This window comes from Lipophrys pholis (genome assembly GCF_963383615.2).
Source record: "Lipophrys pholis genome assembly, chromosome: 16".
In the NCBI taxonomy this organism is placed as follows: Eukaryota; Metazoa; Chordata; class Actinopteri; order Blenniiformes; family Blenniidae; genus Lipophrys; species Lipophrys pholis.
The window spans coordinates 14,454,039-14,475,094 of record NC_137634.1 but is presented as its reverse complement, the minus strand read 5'-3'; the positions used below and the strand labels follow the sequence as shown (position 1 = coordinate 14,475,094).

The 21,056-nt window shown below is 41.2% G+C and overlaps 2 protein-coding genes across 3 annotated transcripts; one reads left to right on the top strand and one right to left on the bottom strand.

The window, feature by feature from the left end:
- Positions 1–47: 47 nt before the first annotated feature.
- Positions 48–6,976, bottom strand: tmem135 (transmembrane protein 135). Its single transcript, XM_080482507.1, has 15 exons — positions 6,795–6,976; positions 6,232–6,359; positions 5,737–5,829; positions 5,493–5,526; positions 5,338–5,403; positions 4,817–4,863; positions 4,684–4,725; positions 4,427–4,603; positions 4,256–4,325; positions 3,991–4,158; positions 3,812–3,875; positions 3,621–3,697; positions 3,319–3,417; positions 3,144–3,211; positions 48–2,030 (listed from the first exon to the last, which is right to left on the bottom strand). Exons 1-15 carry the CDS (start codon positions 6,930–6,932, stop codon positions 1,880–1,882), a joined length of 1,422 nt encoding a protein of 473 aa, XP_080338633.1. The 5' UTR covers positions 6,933–6,976; the 3' UTR covers positions 48–1,879.
- A 1,983-nt stretch (positions 6,977–8,959) lies between these two features.
- Positions 8,960–20,591, top strand: hephl1b (hephaestin-like 1b). 2 transcript variants are annotated; one of them, XM_080482666.1, is made up of 20 exons: positions 8,978–9,276; positions 10,931–11,175; positions 12,042–12,254; positions 12,583–12,783; positions 13,093–13,347; positions 13,989–14,157; positions 14,659–14,789; positions 14,928–15,059; positions 15,449–15,654; positions 15,750–15,891; positions 15,983–16,195; positions 17,363–17,579; positions 17,716–17,855; positions 17,949–18,074; positions 18,223–18,329; positions 18,437–18,671; positions 19,215–19,354; positions 19,486–19,639; positions 19,743–19,757; positions 20,134–20,356. In XM_080482666.1, the coding sequence occupies exons 1-20, from the start codon at positions 9,098–9,100 to the stop codon at positions 20,217–20,219; spliced, it is 3,306 nt and encodes a 1,101-aa protein (XP_080338792.1). In that variant the 5' UTR covers positions 8,978–9,097; the 3' UTR covers positions 20,220–20,356. The 2 variants fall into 2 exon arrangements, with proteins under 2 accessions (XP_080338793.1, XP_080338792.1); XM_080482667.1 differs by lacking the exon at positions 19,743–19,757 and having other exon boundaries at positions 8,960–9,276; positions 20,134–20,591.
- The last annotated feature ends 465 nt before the right edge of the window (positions 20,592–21,056 follow it).

Sequence of the window (21,056 nt, the reverse complement as noted above, 5' to 3'; positions counted from 1 at the left end):
AAAAATATTTCAACAATATTACAAATGAAAGTAAGCAAACAGATTTTGGATTGAAAAATATTTTAATATGTACCTTTTATACATAAAGACATCTGCTTCCATTGTAATTCTGTACGGCAGAATTGGTTAATACATCTTTTTTTGTAACACCACGAATCTTGCACTGCGTTTCTCGGAATCATGGCTTCTGATGTGGAGGTCAGGCGTGTTCAAAGCTGGATTGATAAAGTGACTCTAGACATTTTGTGGTACATTTGGAGTGAATGGTCCACTTCAAAAGCATTGCAGTACATCACTGGAACATAATACCACTCCGTGACTTTAGTTTACTCATGCCGTTAAAAGGTTCACGTTTTTCAGTGACCGTCCGAAAAGCATTGCAAGGGAATCGCTTCAACAATCTAAACTGAGAGATTTCAAAGAAATGTGTTGATGCGGTACCGAGCTGCTCACTTAATGGAGGTCCGAGGCTGTGGTGTCCATCTGTTTTCACGTTAAGTTTATTTTGTGAGCTTATGTGAAATGAACACATTTATTTGAACTGTGCTTATGTGTCTATGGCTGTACATCCTCCTCCTCACTAAACTGTATAGATCCAAAGCTAAAGTATCTCTGAGGCTACAGTCATTTTATTTGTATAATTCCAAAACACATAATTAGTGAAATTCATCCTGTGTGAAGGATGGGAAGTTTTCTCTGCAAAATCTAACTTTAATAAACGTTTGCTTTGGAGAAATGATGTCTTCCAACTTGCATGTGACCACTTTTGTCACAAAATATGAACAATTAGACATGGTTGACATAATCTAATTTCTTGTTGAAAACAGAACTACAGCAGAGACCGGTTTCAAAATAAGCAGGCGGTTTCTTTGTATTCACACCATTAACAGTCATTTTAATAAACAAGTACCAATGTGGTACCTTTTACAGTCGTTTGTGGTGAGTGATTTTTTTTTTTAGCTAATGAGCTGTAATGACAGAAAATTAAAGTCACATTTATTAGTGGGTCATTTTGTTTTCCCATAATCCTCCATCACCTCTTTTCACCCAATAGATCTGTAAAGGTGACTCATGTCTTTTAAAATAGTGTCTGCAAAATAAAATCTGATGTGGTAAAACTCGAGAAACAACAATTGCCTTTAAAAATGTAATTTAATTTAATTTAAAATTTGCTAAAACTATGACTCTGCACCTCTGCCATAGAGGACAATGTAAATACACCTCCCACTGCTACACAATCATATTCAACATCAATTGGACTTGCAGACTTGCAAAATGCGCATTCTAAAAAAGATCCAAGTTGTGATTATCACAGAATCCTTCTGCTGGTAAATCAAACCAAAACTCTGCGAGCATCGTCCAATGCACAAAGATTAGTGAGTTGTACCTACAGTTGTGTTTGCAAATGTTTAAACCACCAAAAAAAAGAGTAATTTGCAAGATGAGGAATCCGTAAGGGATAAAAGGAATGTGAGTTTCTGTTTACCTTCCTACTACCTGCCAATGGCAAACTGCATACAATCTATATTCTCATCATCCAGAGGGATGAAATTATTTGTGTTTTTCCTGTACTGTGTAAGATTTTCCAGATGACATAGCTTTAACAAAAAGATCCATTTCAAATCATCTTTATCAACCAGTTTGTGATCATTCCATGTGTGCAAGTGTGCTCTTGCACCTCTATATTAACGCCCATGACACCTTGTGTTCAGACAGGTTTTGGGCTTCTGCATTATCCAAAGCGTCTCCCATCTCACGACACAAAAACAGAACTTCTAAGCACCCGGAACACCTTTTCTAAACATCCTTAGGTCAAGTCAGCAAGAACAGCAAGGCTGCCGAGGCAATGCTACAGCCCCCGTCAGAGCCCGGTCCCAGGTCATCCCAGTTGGACGTCCCCTCCTGGTGGAAGCACGGCCTGGCTGACCGCTGTGGCGTAGCGAGGGTCCAGTTTGGGCACAAAGCCTCTAAAGTCCCTGGAGGCCTGAGTGCCAAATATATCAAGCACCTGCCGGTTCATCAGAGCGAATCTTGGAAAGAAAAACAGAAAAACAACTTTGTAAATATTTCTTGTTCCGTTGTTGGACAGATGGACCAAATTATAAATTACACTTCAGAAAATCCTAAATAATCCTCATGCCTCATCTGAAAAGTCAAATGGCCTTGCTAAAGGGATGAAAGTGATGAAATGAGGTGGGATATCATTATCTATCTTTCTATTAAATATCCGCACAAAAAAAAGTACACATATAGGCCACACTGGACTATAAGCCGCGGGTGTTCATGTTGTAACAGGGCAGGAATTGATCATATTTTCATCAATTCCCAGAAATCTGATATTCATAGTGATGGAAATTCCTGCACGTATGTGTGTGATGGCCGCCTGCTGCGGAGAAGTCGAGAGAGAGAGAGTGAGAGGGATACACAATCACAGGGTGTTATCTCTGTTGATAAAGTATTTTATGATTGTGTTTCTGAGGAGGAAGATTTCTCAGCCACGGAGTGCGGAAGGCGGCTTTACGTGATGCACCTGAACGCATCACTAAAAACCGTCAGCTGCTGGAGTTCCGGACCAGGGAAAGCAGCACAAGACCAGGTCACAAAGAGGAGAAATATCCCTTTTAAGGCAAGTTTTGGAGAAGCAGAGGCTCAAAATAGCATGTATCTACATGTGGAAGTAGAATCTGGCGGCATGAAGCCCTTTAACCCGTAAAGATCCATAAATTAGCTGCGTCATTGTACAAGCCGTAGCGCTCAAAGCAAAAAAGTAGCGGCTTATAGTCCAGAAATTACGGTATACAGTATATACATGTGTATATCTATATGTATGCGTTCAATTCTTGCTTAGGCAAAACTACTTGAAGGGGGAATGACAAAACAGTGAAGTCACAAGGGACAGCAAACAGGCCATCAATCCCATCAGGACTGATTGACTAATGACTCGCCTGATTCACAATGTCAGTTTAACTGAACTTCAGACAGTCACATTCAAACAGCAGAGATCATTGTGTTCCTTTAACTAAATAAAGAATCTTTTCCCTCTGGACTAGACACTTTGTTCCAACACTCCTGATAGAAACAGGTTGGATTTTACCGATTGTGATTATGACTCATTGTCAAACAGAACTTTGCTCGACAGTTACCTCCCCTGCGTTAAACGTAGTAGGAACTTCCAGTAGGTCGGCCTGAGGTTCTGCACTTCCATCACTGCCTGTGGGAGGAACAAACATAAAACAAAAGTGATGAATAGGACTTTATATCCTCACTCAGCTCAAAAAAACAAAAGAAATGCTTATCACGCATGTCAGCTCTACTCACAGCTTGGAAACAGATAGCGGTGGAGACGGCGTAAATGACCGTGTCCGCGTGAGGGAAGTAGGGGAAGCGTCCGGCCTCGATGCCCTTGAAGTACAAAGTCTGCAAAGAGGATTATTTATGTTGTTATTGACATACCGATGGGCTGACCCAAGTATATCTGGATGTACAGCAACAGAAAGCAAATTTAATTGGTGTGTGTGCGTGTGTGTGTGTGTGTGTGTGTGTGTGTGAGCAAGATTTTCCAATACAGACTTTAACTTTATTAGTCACAGAAACAGTGTGTGTCTCATGCTTCACTTTACCTCCACGAGCTTTGAGAAGAGATACATGGATATCGATGTGCTTTTGTAGAAGAACATTGACAAACCAGCCAAGAAGCCTTGGAATGTAAGGGCGGCAAAAAAAAAAATTAAAAATAGAGTCGTTAAATGGGGCAAATTCAGTTGCAGGATGATGAAAATATTCGGGGAGTGTGTTCACAATGGCTTTGTACCTGCTATCAGCGCGTGAAGTTCGTCGTCAATGTTGCGCAACCAGCGCAACAAGCAGCTTGTTCCCTGGAAGGCCATGAAAGAAGGGCAAACGGCACATGGATGGGCAACTTTGAACAAGAGGTCTTCTTTTTGTTGATGCCGTACGAAGAAAAAGAAACACTAACAGTGCGTGGCGTACCTTGTAGATACTGACGAAAGAGCCGAGAAAGGCCCCGAGCTGGAAGTTCTCTTTGTTGTAGAAGAGTGAGGGGAGTCGTGAGGGCTTGGAGAACATTTGCCTGAACGCTGACGGCACTTTAAGGCAACACTGGATCAGGTAGCCAACACTGAACATCCTGATGAAGCCCTGGAGTGAACAATTAACACAAACGGTTCAGTGTTAGAACTCTGTCATCAAATGAAGGAAATCACAGCAACTATCTCGTTGGATTAAAAAGTCTTACTTTCACACAGTAGGAAATGCAGTTGTCGTGATAATGCTTACAACATCTGTGTCTTGGGCCTCGTTTGCATCTGATTCAGAAAAAAAACAAAAACAAAGAAAGAAAGAAAGAAAAGTAAGCAATGTTTTTTATAGTGGCACAACCGTGTGTTAATATTTTGTTTGGCCTCACATTGATTCCAGCAGCTCCCTGGTGTAAACTAGCAGAGTTTTCCTCCCGGATCCGGGTCTTTCTGCCGAGGCCGGCGAGTCCTGGCTCGCCGTGGCAGCCGTCGCCTCCGGAGGCCTCGTGCTGACAGGATCTGCTGCGCTGGAGTGAGTTGGAATCTCTTCTTTCCCAATGATGAACCTGCGACAAACAATGGACATCACCGCAAGCCGCATCAAGACGCAAAGCACCAAATGTCCATCAAGGCAGAGGCGACTTACTTTAGCGCCGAAAATGCGAAGCCTTTGAGTCCATCCTTACTCCTGCAGTCACAAATCAAACAATCATCTCAACTTTTAGTGAAGTGACGCCACACATTTCATAAAGCCAACGTGCTCACAGTGCTGCTCTGACCTGAAGAAGAACATATAGAGCGATGCAGTTATACAGAACAAGAGCACCTGATGAGAAAACAAAGAAGAGACATTTACACACAAAAGACTCAATTCAACCTCTGAGATAAACGTCACATAAGATTACTGGCTGGTTTGTTGACAATGTGCTGAACTCAACGTTTTTACATTTGGACCTTGACGTTGAATGATTATGTAATCTTTAGGAGACAACCGAGCACAGAATGGAGACTTTCGTTTTTTAATTTTTTAACAAAACAAAACAGGTTAGACGATCCAACTCAATCTACCACGTGTATTCAGACATTCTGCAGCTGCCTTCTACTGTTTGTTTTAACTTAAATTTTTCCTGTAGCACTTTGGGATTTATTCTGCTTTCTGGTGTTTTTCAAATCTACAGATATCAAACAGTCTAGGAGTTGTTGCTGGGAGAATTATGCACACTGAATAATGTCAGGAGTAAAAAGTTGTGCATGACCACCTGATTCCACACACAACGACACCGTCTCACTATGTTTTTACCTCGCCATGTCTGATGGGTTTGACGATGCCTCTCGTCACCGCCATGCGGAACAAAGTCTCAGTGGCCTGGAAGCACGATGAAGCCATTAGTTGTATGTGCGAGCGTTTATTCACATGGAACTAGAGAGTGTTTGTGTTGACAAAGCATTTCTTACAAGGTTTGCCATGTATATGGTCAGCAGCCCTCTCCTGGCAGGGGTGTGGAAAGAGGAAAAACGATTATGAGCAAACACAGAACATTTGAGTACTAGGATATTTGACATAGAACATACAGCATAGTAGTAAAAAAAAAAAAATACATTTCAGTTTGAGATAGTACAAATGCAAAATTGATCATTGTGCCTCGGTGAGCCCAGGTTAAGTGTGAAAGGAGATGACAGGATGAGGAAAAGACGTCACCTGCTTTTGCGCTCCAGGAGGATGGCGATATAGGAAGCCGGCAGAGCTGAGCCAAAGCCAGCAGACCAGGAGTAGAACCCTCCCAAAAGTTTCCTGAGGAAGTTCCAAAGTGTTATTGTGCTGCTATGCGACAGTGAACTCAGGCAGTGAAAATTCCTGACACAAGCAGGTCAGAGAGATCCGAAACATTTTATCTGAACAAAGTAAACGAGTTTCTAAGTCATTTGAAATATCTTTTTCTGGTTTTGCTCGGCCTTGAGGATCGACATACCAGGGGAAATATTTGACTTTAATTTAGCTTCAATATATCCCATTTTGTGTCAAAGACTCTTACTTTCTGTTGCAACGATACTTCTTAATGTCTAATCTGTAAAAAGTCAAAACAACGAGCCACAGGCTGCATCTGCTCTACAATTAAATCCATATATTTACAAAGTTTGCGTGAAAGAGACGTGCAGTCTTTGGCTCTCAACTTCAATGCTTTGACACACTGACCTGAGAATGCAGAAGAAAACAATGTAGAGACCTCCATTGGTGGTGAGGAAAGAGGTAGACCACAGGATCTCAGGCAGAAGCTTCTTTAAATAGTAATCCTTCTTCCGTCTCCTTAGAATCGCTGCAATCTGCAGAGGACAGCGAGTGGTCGTCAGTCACCGTATTCCATCAATCATAGGCAGATCACAGCATCGGTAGAAATGCATCAGACCTTGTCCTCTGCAGTCTTAAACACCGTGCAAAGCGCAATATAGCAGGTTTTAACTGATCCTGGATAAATAAACTGGACGCATTGACTTTACACAGGACGGGTCACATCATGCTGTTTGTGGGTAACCTTCCATTTAACCAAGTAACAATATGCGGCGTGTCGTGTCATCAAATGAAAGCGTTGTTCTGCTGGCCCATGAGCGATGTTTGACCTTAGACCCTCCTCGACATGCGAGCTAATGTTTAAACGTCCTCTCTGAACTAGTTAGCCTCACTTGGTCGACTGGCTAACTTCAACTAGCCCCGGCCGGGAGTGTAAATGGAGCTCAAATGTCACACAGAAATTCTCCTACCAGGTACAGCGGCGCGTATATTTTGAAAGACACCTCCAGAGCACTCCTGGTCACGTCCGCGGCAGACTGCATGCACGACGGGTGCCAAGTGTGGCCGATTTCGTAGCAGCTGTGTGGTATTTTGCTGAGGACGGCCATGACTGCCCGAGCACAGACACACACCGACTGTAACAGCAGGAAGATAGCGGGGGCGCGCCGCCGCGCGCGCTCACCTAAAGCGCGCTGTCACGTGACAGGCTGGACTCTCGCTCCATAATTATTTACAGTGCCAGAAAGGAAGATAGAGTTGTTTTTAAAGATAACTTGTCAGTTTTGTACGGAAACCGCCAGAGCAAATTGTTAAACTGTACGTTCAAATGTCTCATTTAGTTTAATTAAGTCAAGTACTTACCGTGAAAAGTATAGCAGTAATTTATCTTGTTTTCGCATTATTTGTTTGCTGTGATAATGCTTCTTGGCAACAATTCAGAAAACAATGGAATACTTGATTGTTTCCCGTTTAAATGGTGCCAAGTTCGTGAGGGACATGCACATGTATGGAAAGAACAGCAGACCTGAATATGTGGTTCATGCCCCCAATCATTTCCACAGAGGCCCAATGGATTTTTGCTGTAGCTATTGACACGTGAGCAAAGAAAAAAAAAATGGGGAAAGAAAATACGTATTTCTTTCAATCCAATCAGACAAACAAGAGTCCGCCCAAAAGCAAAGCTTCTGGAATTGGCAGCGAATTGACATATTTTTCACCCAGCTCTGCTCCTTATCCCACAAATGCTTGATACTGACACCAGTGAAACCGTTTGAATCGCAAATACACAGGATTGTATCCACAATACACAATTGGTATACTATTTATTATCATTATATAAAGCTTCTCAACAACAAAGGAGTAATCAATAAAACACAAATGTTTTACTGTGGTACAGTTTGTACACATATCCCCAATTTGTATGCCCATTATCTGATCTTACCGAGCCAAGTCGATGTTTATGTATCCCATTCATGGATGGATGGATGGATGGATGGATGGATGGATGGATGGATGGATGGATGGATGGATGGATGGATGGATGATAGATAGATAGATAGATAGATAGATAGATAGATAGATAGATAGATAGATAGATAGATAGATAGATAGATAGATAGATAGATAGATAGATAGATAGATAGATAGATAGATAGATCATCTTTGGATCAATATTTCCTTAAAATTGTTAACTTTCAGGGAATCGATTTTCTTTATATTTATATTGCCTGCCTATACTCTTCAGATTTTAAAGTTCTGTGCCATAAACATTGTGCCACCAGAGACTGATACTGACGACCCTGGTATTTCTGATTGTATAACACAGATCTGGTCAGCAGGTGGCATCCTCACTCCTTTGAAGAGTTCTTTTCTATTCACTCAAGAACAGTTAGACGTTTTCTTTTGGGGGAAAAAAGTGCAAAGAGGTAGACTGTGGATAATGGATTGCGGGGAGTGATTGCAAGGTGCTGACCTTAAACATATATTTGTTTAAGTGCAGTGAGTCAGAGTTTTGGTGTAGTTTGTCTATTTGACAGCTGTCTTTGTTCATAGTTCATAGAATATAGTTCTTTCTTAAGTAAGTTTACACTTACATCAAGTATGTCTTGATAATTTAAAGAGTAGTGTTTTTTAATATGTTCATACGTTGCTTCAGTTATTGACTGAACTATCATATCTTATACTTATACTTGCAAAGTTTAGAATGTGGAAAGTAAAAATGGTAAAACAAAGGCTTAAAAATGTGCTGCCAGTAAAATAGCTGGAGAAGCATTTTTACAAGTGTGCAACAAGCCAGTAAATAAAATATGTATAAAAGGCGCATTTTATTTATTTCTTTGTCTTTGTTTACAGTCCAGTGAAAATCTCTGAAAAGTCAAGCCACAATACTTCTACAAGTGAAATCAACTTCCGTGCCGTTTCATCACCCCCTGGAAATGTTTGACAGCCAAATTATAGGCTTCGTGATGTTTGACTCTGCATTTTTAAGGATAAGTAGATCAATTACCTTAATTTCCCAGTGGCTTTTTTTTCAATTACACGCGACAATAATTGACGGGAGAACATTGAGTGGCGATTATCCCTGCGCATTTGATACCTCTGGAGGCGGTCACACCGTCATTCCCCTCCGGACTCAATAGACTAACTGTTTGCCTTTTGCGGGGTTTCATAAGTGCCGCTCTGCAAACGCACGCACGTACTTTCTCACATGTAGGAGTCGGCGGAGATTTCCGCTTGTCCTTCCTCCGCAGACGGCGCGATCATCTCCCCCAGCATGGGCTCAGCTCGGACTTTGGGACAGTTTGCGGTTTGTTTGTTGGTTCTTCTCTCCTCCGCCTCGGAAGGGACGCGCAGCAGGGAGAGAGTGTACTATGTCGGGATCACTGAGGACCGGTGGGATTACGCACCAACTGGAAAAAACCTCCTGAACGGGAAGAACATCGAAGACGACACGTGAGTTATGTTATTTAGTCAAACTTGCGCAAGGACAGGTGATGTGGGTGTCTATTCATTTTTATCAAATGGGGTCGTTGAGGTGACTTAAAGTGACCACAGGCTAAAAAGTGACCGACCCCCATCCCCCTCCCCAAAATGAAAAGACAGTTTAGACATAATAAGTAAGTTTCACACAAAAAGTCCTGTTGTGTGTCAAGCTGTCAGGGTGTGACAGTCTCTCGACCTGTGAGGGGATTGTTTTGTGCTTCATATGCAGCCTGGAAGATGCAAATAAGAAAGATGACAGTGATTATCTGTACCCGTAAGATCAGCTGTTTTGATTTTATTTACCGAATTTGAAACCAGAGACAGTTTATACGTGGCGGATGAAGTGGGATCAGATTGGGTAATGGGACTCTGTTCTCTTGTAACCAAAAACAGAATTACCGGATGGATCAGGAATGTCCAGGGATGTGTGTCCCTTTTATCTGCAGAGAGAACTTAATTCCCACTAAATATCACATACAGTGAATGGTTTTCTTTCTTTGGCTGAAACCTTTATCTACCTTCCTCAGTGCTGCAATGATGTTTTAGGTGCTTTAACTCTGAGCAATTTATAAAAAAAGAAAAAAAGGTTGCCCACAATATGGAATAATCTGTCAACAAAAGTATTGAACTAAATAAACAAACTTTGCTGTCAAAACTTTCCTAACACAAACATCCAGCAGATCCTTGCGTTATGCTGGACTTTCCTGAATTTATTCTCTGTGAGTCAACTTCCCCAGAGCTGGCTGACCTCAAGACAAAGTATGACAACATATGCTGGAGAAGTATTTGTCTTCTACAAAGTTTCTGCTGCAATAATTTCCTGTCTTATAATTAAGTGATCTGCAGAAACACTTCTAATTCATGGATGTCATTATCAGCCCTGTCTCTTAAAAATGGTTGCTTAAATCAGGAGGTGGCGGCTATAACTGTTAACCATAAGAGTGACCTTAGATGGATTAACCTTGTAGATATATGTTAACAGACCAAGTCTATTGAAATTACACAAAGGCAGAGAAAGCTCTAAATTGCTCTTATCAGGTGTCCAATGAGACCACTGTTATCACAATGTCAGCAAGGTTATCAGTGCAACCTATTTGTAGGTGAAGTAAATGTAAAATACAGTGTCATCCCTGGTGCTGCAGTTATGAACTGAATATCCAGGTCCAAAATTGCATTTACCACAGCTCCACTAACAGGTTATTACCCTTGAGAGACATGTAATCACAGTAATAACATCTCTAATTAGTAAAGAAGTGCAACTAGGTACAATTTGTTTTTCAGCATTACATCTGCAGTTGCAAAACTACAGTTTATGTGCACACTGAAGTAAAATTCAGTCTGACATTATTAACTTAAAGATTATCCTTAGCAAACTGAGTGAAACAGTCAAATTACACGTGTTTTAAAAGGGTATCACACCATTTGCCATATTTGTACATCTCCAGGAGATCTTCTGTGTTATGACTCATGAGAGTAACCTGACCTTGTCTGTATATTGTCCCATAACAGGATTAAAAGCTGTCTTGTCTTCTCCTACTTCCTACACACTCTCAGCCGTCTGTCTGCCAGCTGCTCGGTCGCTATCTCTCATGTTTTTTCTGTCTCTTTTCCAAAACTATCTCAGCCATGCCTCTGTATTCCTCGAGAGAGGGCCCCACCACATTGGCAGCATTTATAAGAAGGCTATGTATCGACAGTACACAGACGGTACCTACAGCAGCCTGGCTCCTCGACCTGAGTGGCTGGGCTTCCTGGGCCCGATACTGCGGGCGGAGGTTGATGAAACAATTGTGATCCACCTTAAGAATTTCGCATCAAGGAACTACTCTATGCATCCTCATGGCGTTTTCTATGAGAAAAATACAGAAGGTAAGGAGTCAGCGTCTTCAGTGTGAGCGCAGAAACACTGAAACTTTACTTACTCATAAAGAAGTTTATACGTGTGATGATTCCCTCTCATGGAAATGAAATCCTTTGTTCCATTTTCAATATTGCTTTATCCAATTGAGGGTTGACCATGGGTAAAGGCAGGAACTTGTCCTTTTTTTTTTTCTTTTTTTTACCCAAATCGATAAAGAAGCAGCATAAAAGCAGCATAAACTGTGATGTGCCCTCATCACAATCAATAAACAGTCAAATGCAGCAGATGGCTTTCAGCTCTTATGGACAAAAGGACAACAGTAAACCTTGTTATTTTACATAGTATGAATGTATTGGATTTACAGGCCCAGTAGTCTATCAGTCATTGTATTCAGTGCCAAAGATTGTGACAGTTAAAAAAGGAAACGTAATCTGAACTATGTGTCAGATTAGACATGTGGTAACAGTGCAAAAGGTGGTCCAGTACTATTTCAGTTGCTGTGGTGGACAAGGATGGGAAATATCTTGTCAGATGTGTCTCCTAAGTGTTCTGAACTTTGCTCCAGTTTGTTACACAATAAGCCCACAAGCCCATTGCCTTCCAGGAGATACACCCTGAAATCAGACCCTCAGAGGAAAGCGAAACTGAAACTCAGGTTGTGGTTTTAGAACGGGAAAATAGATTGTAATTGTTTTCCTGTATAACTTGTGTATTGTGTGGTATTACAGAAATGCATGTTCGGAACATACCGCTATAACTACGATTGTTACTTGTTATTTACATGAGGTCCAAGCATGCAGGCCCAGCTGCTGTCTCAAATTAGGAGGAAACAGGAGGAAACCCCCAACAAAAACACTGTGTATTTGTTTACCAGGGGCACTCTATCCAGATGGGACACCAGACAATCTGAAGAAAGATGACGCCGTGCCTCCGGGAGGCAGTTACACCTACCGCTGGGAGGTCAAACCAGAATTTGCCCCAACTGACGATGATGCCAACTGCCTGACCTGGGTCTACCACTCTCACTTTGAAGCACCGAGAGACATTGCTTCAGGACTTATTGGAGCTCTGCTCACATGCAAGAAAGGTACTGAGTTATGTGACTGCATGCATTGATCCCAACAGAACGCTATTGGTTTGATTACCTCCCTGTTAGCATTTGTTGTGTGCCAGCACAAGTCAAATTAAAGTTATCTGTTGATCCACTTAATCATGGTTCCAGCCACAAAGGGCTTATTGAAACAGATTTTTTGGAAAAGTAGAACAGTTGAACAAACAGTCTTAATCCTGTAATGACCACACTTGAAATCTGCAAAGAAAAGCTTCACAGGGAAAACAGACTCAGAGGGAAGCCACAGTCAAACAAGGATTAAATGTGCCCTGCTTTTGCGCTTCGCTTGTCTTTGTGACTGCAGGAATCTTGAAGACGGCTAAAGAAATAGTTCCGTCAAAGCCGGAGTCAGCCCGCAATGATGTGGACCAGGATGTGTTCTTGATGTTCAACGTGGTAGATGAAAACCTGAGCTGGTACCTGGAGGATAATATTCTGAATTGCTCTGATCCCACTGGAATCGACCCAGACGACCCAGACTTTCAGGAGTCAAACCTTATGCATGGTGAGAGATAATGAACTTCAAAGCCTTTCTGAGATTGTATTAACATTAACATAATGGGACACTTAAAGTCTGGCTTTTTAACAAATGCTGTAACCGCTTCTGTTACGTTTCTCACCTCTCTTGTATATGTTTATTCAATGTGTACCTCATCTGTCTGGAATCACAATTTTACTTGGTATAATTTAACAATGAATTTACCTCACGTCAAACGTCGACAAATGATACTAAAGTAACTTTCATGGATCAATGTGAATGTGTCCCCTCTGTCCTTTTATCTAATCAATTTCTCTGTTTTTCTCCATGTGACAGCTATTAATGGGTACATGTTTGGTAATCTGCCCGGAATAAAGTTATGCCAGAACCGTGCAGTAGCCTGGCATTTGTTTGGCATGGGTAACGAGGTAGACATTCATTCTGCCTTTTTCCATGGGAATACTCTCCTGGACCGCGGCCACCGCACTGATACCCTCAGCCTGTTTCCCGCCACGTTTGCTACAGCTGAGATGATCCCAAAGGCAGGAGGAAAGTGGCTGTTGACCTGCCAGGTTAATGACCACTTGCAGGGTAAGACAGCTGGCCTTTAACCCCGTGATGTGTCACCTTTGACCTCGCCGCTCTGGGGCCTTTATTGAAGCTGCTGTTGTGCAGGACTGCTGACAAGCGGGAACGCATTTCTGAGAAGTAAAGCTATTTTGTAAAATCATGATGATTTGAGGATTCTCGGAGCAGAGCTGGGTTTTCCTTCTAAAAACCTGCCGGCTGTTGCATTTACAAGCTGTCCAAAGTTCAATGAACATACAACTGAATCAGCATTACTTGGTTAACGCCCGATGTGTAACGTGTAACGCTAACACACAAAGATAGTCTCACTGGAATGCCAATAAACCAAGTTCCTTTCTATAAAAAGTGACAATGAGATTATAGAATTCTATTCTGGTCACTAATTTCATTATAGATAGTTTTGGGTGTGTTAATTGTCCGCCTATTCAGGAAATGAACTCTTGCTGCCAAAAGATAAGAAAGAACATGTAAACGGAATATTTATGATTTTATGAACCATTAAATCTGACCCTTTAGACTTGTGAGGCTGATTTCTTGAAACGCCGGAGCTTTCTGTTCACCACATGCATTTTGTCGTCTGAATTATGGCCTGTGTGTGTGTGTGCGCGCGTGCGTGTGTGTGTGTGTGTGTTCCTCTATTCCAGCTGGGATGCAGGCCTTTTATGAGGTGGAGTCCTGTGACGCTGAGGCCAGCCACAAAGTGATGGGCGGTGTTGTGAGGAATTATTACCTGGCAGCCAAGAGAGTTCTGTGGAATTATGCTCCCTCAAACATGGACTTGATTAACAACGTATCTCTAACTGAAGCAGACAGGTGGGCCGACTTGCTGATATCAATTTATGAGCGTGAACGTGATTGCAAATCCAATCTGTGGCAACAGAGAGTCCAGAAAATTAAAGCTGTTGTTGTTTAGTGATTCGGAGTTCACCTGAAAATTTTGCATCAAATACACAATAAGCAGAGGTTCGTGACGTCTTTGTCCAAAAGTTATCCCGAGTCATTTCTGTCTGGCTTTTTAATTACTGTCACTTCTAATGCTCTCCATCTGTTTGTGTGTATGGTCAGGGCTGATTATATGTGAGCATAGCATTTCTACAGTGTGACAAGTGTGTTGTGTCTGGAGGAAACCGTGCAGATAATCATAAAGTCAATCAGTTGTTATTGTTCCTCGAGGCCTTTAACTGACCAGCTGTGGTTCTGTTTACTCTCTGAGTAGTAAATCGCCTACTGCTTCTTTATCTAGGTCCTCTCCATTGCTTCTACTTTTGTCTGCCTCACACTTGATGCTTTTTCCCACACGCCTCCCTTTCACAGTGCGTCAGAGATTTTTTTCGGTAGAGGTGGAGGAAGAATTGGCGGTAGCTATTGGAAGGTGATATACAAAGAGTACTCAGATGATACCTTCACGACCGAAAAACCTCATTCTGATCACTTGGGCATACTAGGTAAGGGCTTCTCCTTTTCATAGTTATCAGATTGGACAAAACTCACAGTGCTGTCTTTTGTGTATGCAGTGTTACATTTTTATAGGCCATCTCCCACATTGTTCTAACACCTTTTATCTGGTTACATCTTTTATCCAGGTCCAGTCCTGAGAGCAGAGGAAGGAGACACTATGAGAATAACATTCATGAATATGGCTGATAGGAACTACAGTATCCAGCCACATGGGCTACACTATGACAAACATTCCCAGGGAAGCAACTATGAAGACGGTGAGGTCGCAGCCAGTTACACTGCCACAGATATTTATTGCACCACTGCTTTGTTAGAAGATATCTAACGGCAGCATGTGATGGTTTGCACAAATACAGATTAGAAAACAAAGATACAAAGAAAACAGAAATACAAGACTTTTACTTGTTTACATTAACGACATTCATCTAAATGTTGTCAAACTAATAATGCAGGACAGTTTAGCAGGAAGACATTTGATTGTCTCCACATAGATTGTCACACAGAGCAAAGTTGTATATTATGGGACTGTTGGCACCAACAGTCACGACAGAAAAGAATTTCTAAAAATCAACAACTTACTTTTAAATTGAGTAAGTCAAAGTGATTGGAAAGCTAATGTGACTTTACTCTGTCTGCCATTCTGTAGGTGTAAACAAACCAGGCTCCCACGTTGGTCCAGGTGAGAACTTCACCTACACCTGGCAGGTGCTGGAGGGCCCGTCGGCTTCTGATTCTCCCTGCATCCCCTATCTGTACTACTCGGCCTCTGATCCTGTCCAGGACACAAACTCTGGATTAGTTGGACCTCTGCTTGTGTGTAAAAAAGGAGCTCTGGACGTGAAAGGAACCCAGGTGCCCAAAATACTCCATATATAGTTTGTTTAAGATGAACTACAATTAAATTATTAATTTTGGCAGCTAAAATTATTGATTGTGTTTGATCACAGAAAGGTGTGGATAAGGAGTTCTTCCTTCTTTTTTCTGTGATGGATGAAAACATGAGCTGGTATTTGAATGAAAATATAGAAAGATTTGGCAGCCCTCAGACAAATATGGACGAGGATTTTGAGGAGAGCAACAACATGCATGGTAAGTAGACAAATTTGAAGATCTGTGTCTGGCATTTGATTAGTATTTACTTGTTTGTGGTTTTCTGATGGAGTAATTATCTTTATTTCAGCTGTGAATGGACGCATGTATGGGAACCTTCATGGACTGGAGATGTGTGCTGGAGACAAAGTTAGTTGGTACACCTTCGGGTTAGGAACAGAAGTGGACATCCATGGCATTTATTTTGAAGGCAACACTTTCAAGAGGCAGAGCACAACACGGGACACTGTAAATCTCTTCCCTCATACCACGGCCTACATGGCCATGCAGCCTGACATTCCTGGTTAGTAACGTTACTCTATTATTTAAATACTGTACACACACACACACACACACACACACACACACACACACACACACACACACACACACACACACACACACACACACACACACACACACACACACGCACACACACTCAAATCCACATCCTCTTCTCTGACCCATAATCTGTGTCTCAGGTTTTGTTTGTCAGGCAGATTTGGCCTCTAAAAGCATGCTTAGATAAACTTGTATAAATGTCCTCCTGTCAAGTACGCCACTCCGAACATTAAACAGGGAAAAGGAAAGGTCACAGCCATTGTTTTTTTCTTTTGTGCAGTTACCGGTACTAACATTATCCTGAGGGATATGGTCCATTGTTTCATAATAACACAGAGGAGAGCAATGATAAGAATAACATTGACATCTATACTTTGCTCAATAAAGAGCAAACCAGGAGTTTATAATTGGCTGTATTACATATTAGGATTAAGAAATATTATATGTATTTATTTTGGCCGAGATGTTTGGATCAGAGTTTTTATTTATATGATTTATGTGGTTACAATGTGAAAGACTAATACAGAAAGAAATGGCAAATATATCATTTTAATATAACACGTTCAATAATAATCTCAGCAATACAAAGAAGTATCTATTTGTCTGCTTCCCTTTACAAAGGTTTGTACAGCTGAGTCATTCTGGTGCAACAGGGATTTTGAACTGAGTTTCCCAATGCTGAAGGTCAAGACTTAATTTAATGTGCCTCCAGAGGATATAGCTCACCACCTCTATTCTTAAATTGCTTTTATTGGACAGATTATTTCAAACTGACAATTACCTGAATGGATGATCATGCAAAAGGATACTCATAAATCATTTGACAGAGGGGACTTTTTCTCCATCTTTAGGACTCTATAGTAAAGTAAAAACCAACCTTCTATAGAGTTGAAGATTCCTAAAACGGATGAACATTATGCAATACATTAATGCAAAACTACTGTGTGCATTTACACATAATGGGGTGTAAGAAACAGAAAATATAGATCTACACATGAGCATGTAAACCGAGTGCCAGTAACACACATTATGTTGTTTGTTAAAAAATGTTTGCACTGAGGATAAAGCCAACGAAAACTTCCTCCATTAATGTGTCCAAATCCTCAACCTCATTTCACTCTCCCAACAGGTGTGTATGAGGTGAGCTGCAGAGTAACAGACCACTACTCAGCCGGCATGAGGCAGATTTACCGAGTGAACCACTGCCCTCAGAAAAAAGTGAAGCACGCACGCACAGAGCCAACCAAAATTGTGCAGTATTTTATCAGTGCTGAAGAAATAGAGTGGGACTACTCTCCTGAGAGAGACTGGGAGTTTGAGAAACACCACGTCACATCAGAGGACAGGTGTGTATGTGAGATAATTGCAGGATTATTGCAGGAGTAATTGCAGGGGTATTTCGATGCTGGAGCCAGAGTCTGTGATTAGTGGCAAAACATATTACTGTTTGTTAATGGCAGCAAATTGGTACATGTCTCCCAGTCCAGGCAGCATATTTGTGGAAAGGGGGACCAATCAAATTGGCTCCCGTTACAAGAAGGTGGTGTATAGAGAATACACTGATGGCACCTTCAGAGTTCAGAAGAAACGGCAGCCCAATCAGCAACATTTGGGAATTATGGGTAAGTTCAACTGATCTGTGCTGCTCTTCTTTTTTTCTTTTTTTTTTTTATCAAGAAAAGATAATATAACTGAGGTTTTCATTTTCGCTTTAGGTCCAATAATCAAATCAGAGGTGGGAGAACAAATCGTGATCACCTTCAAGAACAAAGCCAGCCGGCCGTACTCAATTACCGCACATGGTGTTAAGGCCAGTGGTGCACACATTGCTGTTACACCTGGTAAGAAATATGCTGGAACATGTCCATGCTTTTCAAAGCAAGATTTCTGTTTTTTCGGCTGTTTTGTTCTGATCGAGATTCAAAAACTTTTCTCAAAAGCAGTGGGGCTGATATTTATTTTGTAAATCTCATGCTCTTCCAATTTAAGGCCACATTCTTGAGTTGACTTGGGATCTTCCTGAAAGCTCTGGTCCAGGGATCACTGATCCCAACTGCATCTCTTATGCGTACTTCTCCACTGTTGATTTCATCAAGGTGCTTATCTTTTCTATAACATTCAAATAGAAGCACAGAAATCATACTACATGTTCAATAAGGAATCATACATTTTTGTAATGGCACCTTATCTATGTCATTTTTAGGATCTATACAGTGGTCTTCTGGGCCCTCTGGTGATCTGCAGACCAGGAACTCTGAAGACTGGTCAGGAGTCTGACAGACAAAGAAGTGATGTGGAAAAAGAGTTTGCTCTGCTCTTTATGGTATATGATGAAAACCAGTCCTGGTACTTGGAAGATAATATCAGAACATACCTTGGCGTCAATCCTGGAACGTTCGTGCCAGATGAAGAGTTTGAGGAGAGTAACCTGATGCATGGTAAGAGCAGCAGGGTGCGACGGCATGAAGGTGGCGGGCGGGATACGTCACGTGTAGGTCAGGGTGGGCAGAGAGACAGGCCTGTGTTTTCTAACAAGAAACCAATTGACAACTATTTACGTTCTTGCATTGATTGGAGATATGCAGCATATATGAAAATATGACATACTGTACACAAAATATTAATAATAAGAGCTACTGGGGCTCAGTGGAGTGCGTCACTTTTAAATACCAAGGTTGCTGGTTCAATGTGAATGCATGGGATTCCTTTTTATTTATTTGTAAAGCATTGTGAACTTCCCTGTGTTTGAATGATGCTCTATAAGAATATATTGGCCTTGCCTTGCCTTGGGGTGCTGCCAAAGTCCAATAACATGTATGTGACAGTAATTGATAACCCTAAGTTGCCTGTGGTCCTGAGTGTGAGTGTGTATGGTTGTATGTCTCTGTGGTGGACCGACATCCATGAAGCGGTATAGGAGATGGACGGGTTTCACTTTGTTTGGGCAACCTCGGTGTCATTCTTTGTGTGAAATATCGCAGGAATCAATGGTAAGCTTTATGGAAACCTCCACGGGCTGACGATGACACGGGGCCAGAAGGTGGACTGGTATCTGCTGGGAATGGGCAACGAAGTGGACATGCACACTGTTCACTTCCATGCTGAGACTTTCACCTACAAGGTTTGCGTGAAGTCATTCTTTGTCCATATTCCCTTTTGTGTTTACAGAACAAGCCTCTTGGCTCAGTTTTAATAGTTATTTCTTCCGTTATTGTACTATGTATTGCCTCTGTGTGTGTGTGTGTGAATCAGACGGATCGTGTGCATCGTGCAGACGTCTTTGATCTGTTCCCCGGGACTTTCCAAACGGTAGAAATGGTGGCCGGAAATCCAGGGACGTGGTTACTTCACTGTCATGTGACTGATCACATCCACGCCGGCATGGAGACCACGTTCACCATCAAAGGTATATATATATATATATATATATATATATATATATATTTATACTGTACATATAAATTAAATAAAATGTCTTACACTTCCTTTTTCCCTTTTCTTTAATACAGAAATGTCCTTACCTGGTAAGAACTTTTTTTTCATTATGCAGAAATTGGTTGTGAAATGTCAGAATTTATGCTTGTGGTCAAAAATACATTACAATACAGTTTAGATTTTACACAAAGGTTCATCACTTCTACATTCCTAATAATGCTATTTAAAGTTCTTTGTCATGTGTGTCATGTTATTGAACGTGGTTATAGAGGCAACTCTTGTTGAAATATAGTGCTGTAAGAATATTCTTGACTGTATAAGAAGTAATATTGGTAAGAATATTTAGGTCTTAATTTAAAGTATTTCGTAAAAAAGGTTTTCAAATGTTTGGGTTCTGTCCCTGTAGACCTGATATAGACACTGATCAGAGATTTTTGTTCCTCCTCTTCTGCGCTCTCTCTCCAGCTGCAGCAGCAGGAACTCAAGGCTCCTTTAAGACGGTGCTGTTCTCACTAGTCCTTGGCCTCCTGGTTGTCGGTCCAATGCACTGATGAGGGATCCTGACAGTGAATGTGAATGTGTTTGATCCCAACTGTGGCCGTTATTGCACTTAAAAAAAAAAAGGAATCCAGGGAGAAAATCACTGTCGCTTTTACTGGAGGCTGTGTATGTAGATATTCAGCTGTAATCACGGCAGTCGGACGACAATTATATGTAATGTTAGTTATTATTTTATTTTTAGAACAAGAAAGCTTTGTATATTGGTGAATTGTTCCTGTTCTGCAGGGTTTTCTTGCATCTTGCACTGTGGTCAACGTTGTCAGTTTAGGTTGTATTTTTAAAGCACTGCTATGCCAAACACAAATTCCAAATTTAAATACAATTATGATTGTTCAATAAAGACATTTATTGTACTCTGTTGTAATCTCTGTGCATTAGTGGTATTTTCATTTTTATTTTTGTCGTTTTCATGTCCCCTGGTGGTGCATCAAGGTAAGTCTCGACTTTTAAAGGCAGAGAAACGTTCTGAAACTTAGTGTATGGTGCAAGTTTATAGGCGATCCATGGAAGAGGAGCAGCTGAATAGACACTTTAGCCATGTTTGTATTTCCAACAGCACTCAGCTCCACAATATGTTGTGCCTACATTTTAAACATGAGTTTTAGAAAAGGAATACGAGACCTAATTTTTTTTAGTACAAATGACTCACGGCATTCATACGCTTGAGATCACCTGTTAATTGCATGGTTTCCAATATATGATGGGTGAAGATATAAGAATTGTATACACCAGACCACATATTGTTAAAGTGACAAATGTCAAATCTCACGATGTTTCTTTAAAAAGAAATGCCAATATTGTGGATACTGTAATGTGTATCCTACTAC

Bases quoted from the DNA above. Each gene is read 5' to 3' on its own strand.
- hephl1b (XM_080482666.1), top strand. From the start codon at position 9,098: ATGGGCTCAGCTCGGACTTTGGGACAGTTTGCGGTTTGTTTGTTGGTT. The intron at 14,158-14,658 runs GTGGGCCGACTT...TCCCTTTCACAG, and splicing joins TCTCTAACTGAAGCAGACAG to TGCGTCAGAGATTTTTTTCG. The intron at 17,580-17,715 runs GTGTGTATGTGA...CATGTCTCCCAG, and splicing joins CACGTCACATCAGAGGACAG to TCCAGGCAGCATATTTGTGG.
- tmem135 (XM_080482507.1), bottom strand. From the start codon at position 6,932: ATGGCCGTCCTCAGCAAAATACCACACAGCTGCTACGAAATCGGCCAC. The intron at 5,830-6,231 runs GTCAGTGTGTCA...GAACTTCCTCAG, and splicing joins GTTTTCTTCTGCATTCTCAG to GAAACTTTTGGGAGGGTTCT. The intron at 3,418-3,620 runs GTAAAGTGAAGC...TCCTCTTTGCAG, and splicing joins TCTTCTCAAAGCTCGTGGAG to ACTTTGTACTTCAAGGGCAT.